Source organism: Paramacrobiotus metropolitanus, unplaced genomic scaffold (assembly GCF_019649055.1).
Source record: "Paramacrobiotus metropolitanus isolate TYO unplaced genomic scaffold, Prichtersi_v1.0 Parri_scaffold0000003, whole genome shotgun sequence".
Taxonomy (NCBI): domain Eukaryota; kingdom Metazoa; phylum Tardigrada; class Eutardigrada; order Parachela; family Macrobiotidae; genus Paramacrobiotus; species Paramacrobiotus metropolitanus.
The window spans coordinates 662,591-664,157 of record NW_026570223.1 but is presented as its reverse complement, the minus strand read 5'-3'; the positions used below and the strand labels follow the sequence as shown (position 1 = coordinate 664,157).

Below are 1,567 nucleotides of genomic sequence, written 5' to 3'. Positions count from 1 at the left end.
TTAAACAAAACAAGGTACTGAGAGTTCAACGTAATATCCCTCATTGACTTTCCCTGTTTGTACAGGTTTTGAAGCAATAACACAACGGAAACCTTCTTATGATGGATGCCGCGCGTAAATAAATTTGAGCAGCGCACGTCTTTGCATATGTCGCTAGCCAAGTCATCGATTATTAAAAGTGTTTGTTGATTAGTGTCGAAAAAATTAGGAGACTCCAGAACTGTTTCAATGCCCTTAATGAATTCAACAGACGCTTGTAGATCATCAAAAACATTTTGCCATTCACCATAGCAGTAAACTATTCGATGCGGAGGTGGACTAATCAACAGCTCTCGGTCTTTAATTAAAGATAACACGAACTGCGTTTTGCCCGACATGGTTGGCCCACATACACACATACCAAACGGCGCTTGGAAGCGCGGAAGTTCTTTTAACACACAATACATGGTGGTGGAAAACTTATGTCAAAAGCTACAAACCCGCTTTAATACAAACAGCACAAGCTTTTACACTCAGGCTTTAGAGTACGGTGAACTTCTTCGGGATCGTCGCCTTTTTCCAGCTGCTTACTATCAGTCCGCAGTAAACACACCCAGCCGTGTCCCCTCCGTTCCATTGAAATCCTGCTGCAGCCAGTCGCACTGGGTGGACAATATGGGATTTCCACTCTGTTGGATATGAAGACAAGCGCTCTTCCGGTGTCTTCATAACTTTAGGGGGTCGTAAAGCGTCGTCGTCGCAACAGAAACATATATTACCATTGCTGGGTCCTTCCCGGTCCCACAGATCCCGAACGCGGTAGCTTGATGCGTAAGCGCTTTCCTGGAGCTGGCGGATCTGGTCGATAGCATCCAAACCGATTCGACTCACAATGACTGGACACCGAGGGCGGTAGCGAGCATGGTGCACATCTACGTTTTCGTACGGCAGTAAATCCCTCAATCCAAGTCCGCACTGATAGCAGTGTATAAGGTTCGACCACGTATAGGAGAATCCAGATGCAGCCATCTCTTCTTTCGTTTGAGTGGTGAACTGCCATTGCTTGACATGGTTGAAGCTGTTAAGGCGGGCTAGATAATGCGCCATCCGTTTGTTGTACGGAGCCATTTAATCTACGAAACACACGAAAACATCAATTTTGTTAGAGCTTATGTCTTATGGGCAGGCGATACGTGTACTGTTAAAAAAAAAACAACGAATTTACCTCAGTAATCCTGCCAGTACTTATTTACGTCTCGAAATTTCTGCGCAAAAGCCGGTCGCAGTGCTTGCAAGTAGCGACAGTCAGGGTTATACGTAGCGTGAGCCGCCCAAAAGTCGGTATCACTATCACAGTGTGTCAGTTGATGACCACAACAAAAACACTCAGCGAGAAAGTAACCTTCCGAAGGAACAAAAATGTATCCACATTCGGCTAAACGACGTGGAGTTCGAATACGTAAAGTAAACTTTTCAGCAGGGAACGTTTGTACGCGACTTTCCACGGAACTATAAGCAGATGTGCCAAATGATTCCATTGCAAAAAGTATCAAGAAACAATACTGCAAATTTTAGCGCTGAGCACTCA

General features: G+C 45.0%; 1 protein-coding gene across 1 annotated transcript; it reads right to left on the bottom strand.

Moving 5' to 3' along the window:
* Window positions 1-519: 519 nt before the first annotated feature.
* LOC129593089 (baculoviral IAP repeat-containing protein 3-like) lies at window positions 520-1,107 on the bottom strand. Its single transcript, XM_055489282.1, has one exon. It carries the CDS (start codon window positions 1,105-1,107, stop codon window positions 520-522), a length of 588 nt encoding a protein of 195 aa, XP_055345257.1.
* Window positions 1,108-1,567: the final 460 nt, after the last annotated feature.

Coding starts and splice junctions, on each gene's coding strand:
- LOC129593089 (XM_055489282.1), bottom strand. CDS start 1,107: ATGGCTCCGTACAACAAACGGATGGCGCATTATCTAGCCCGCCTTAAC.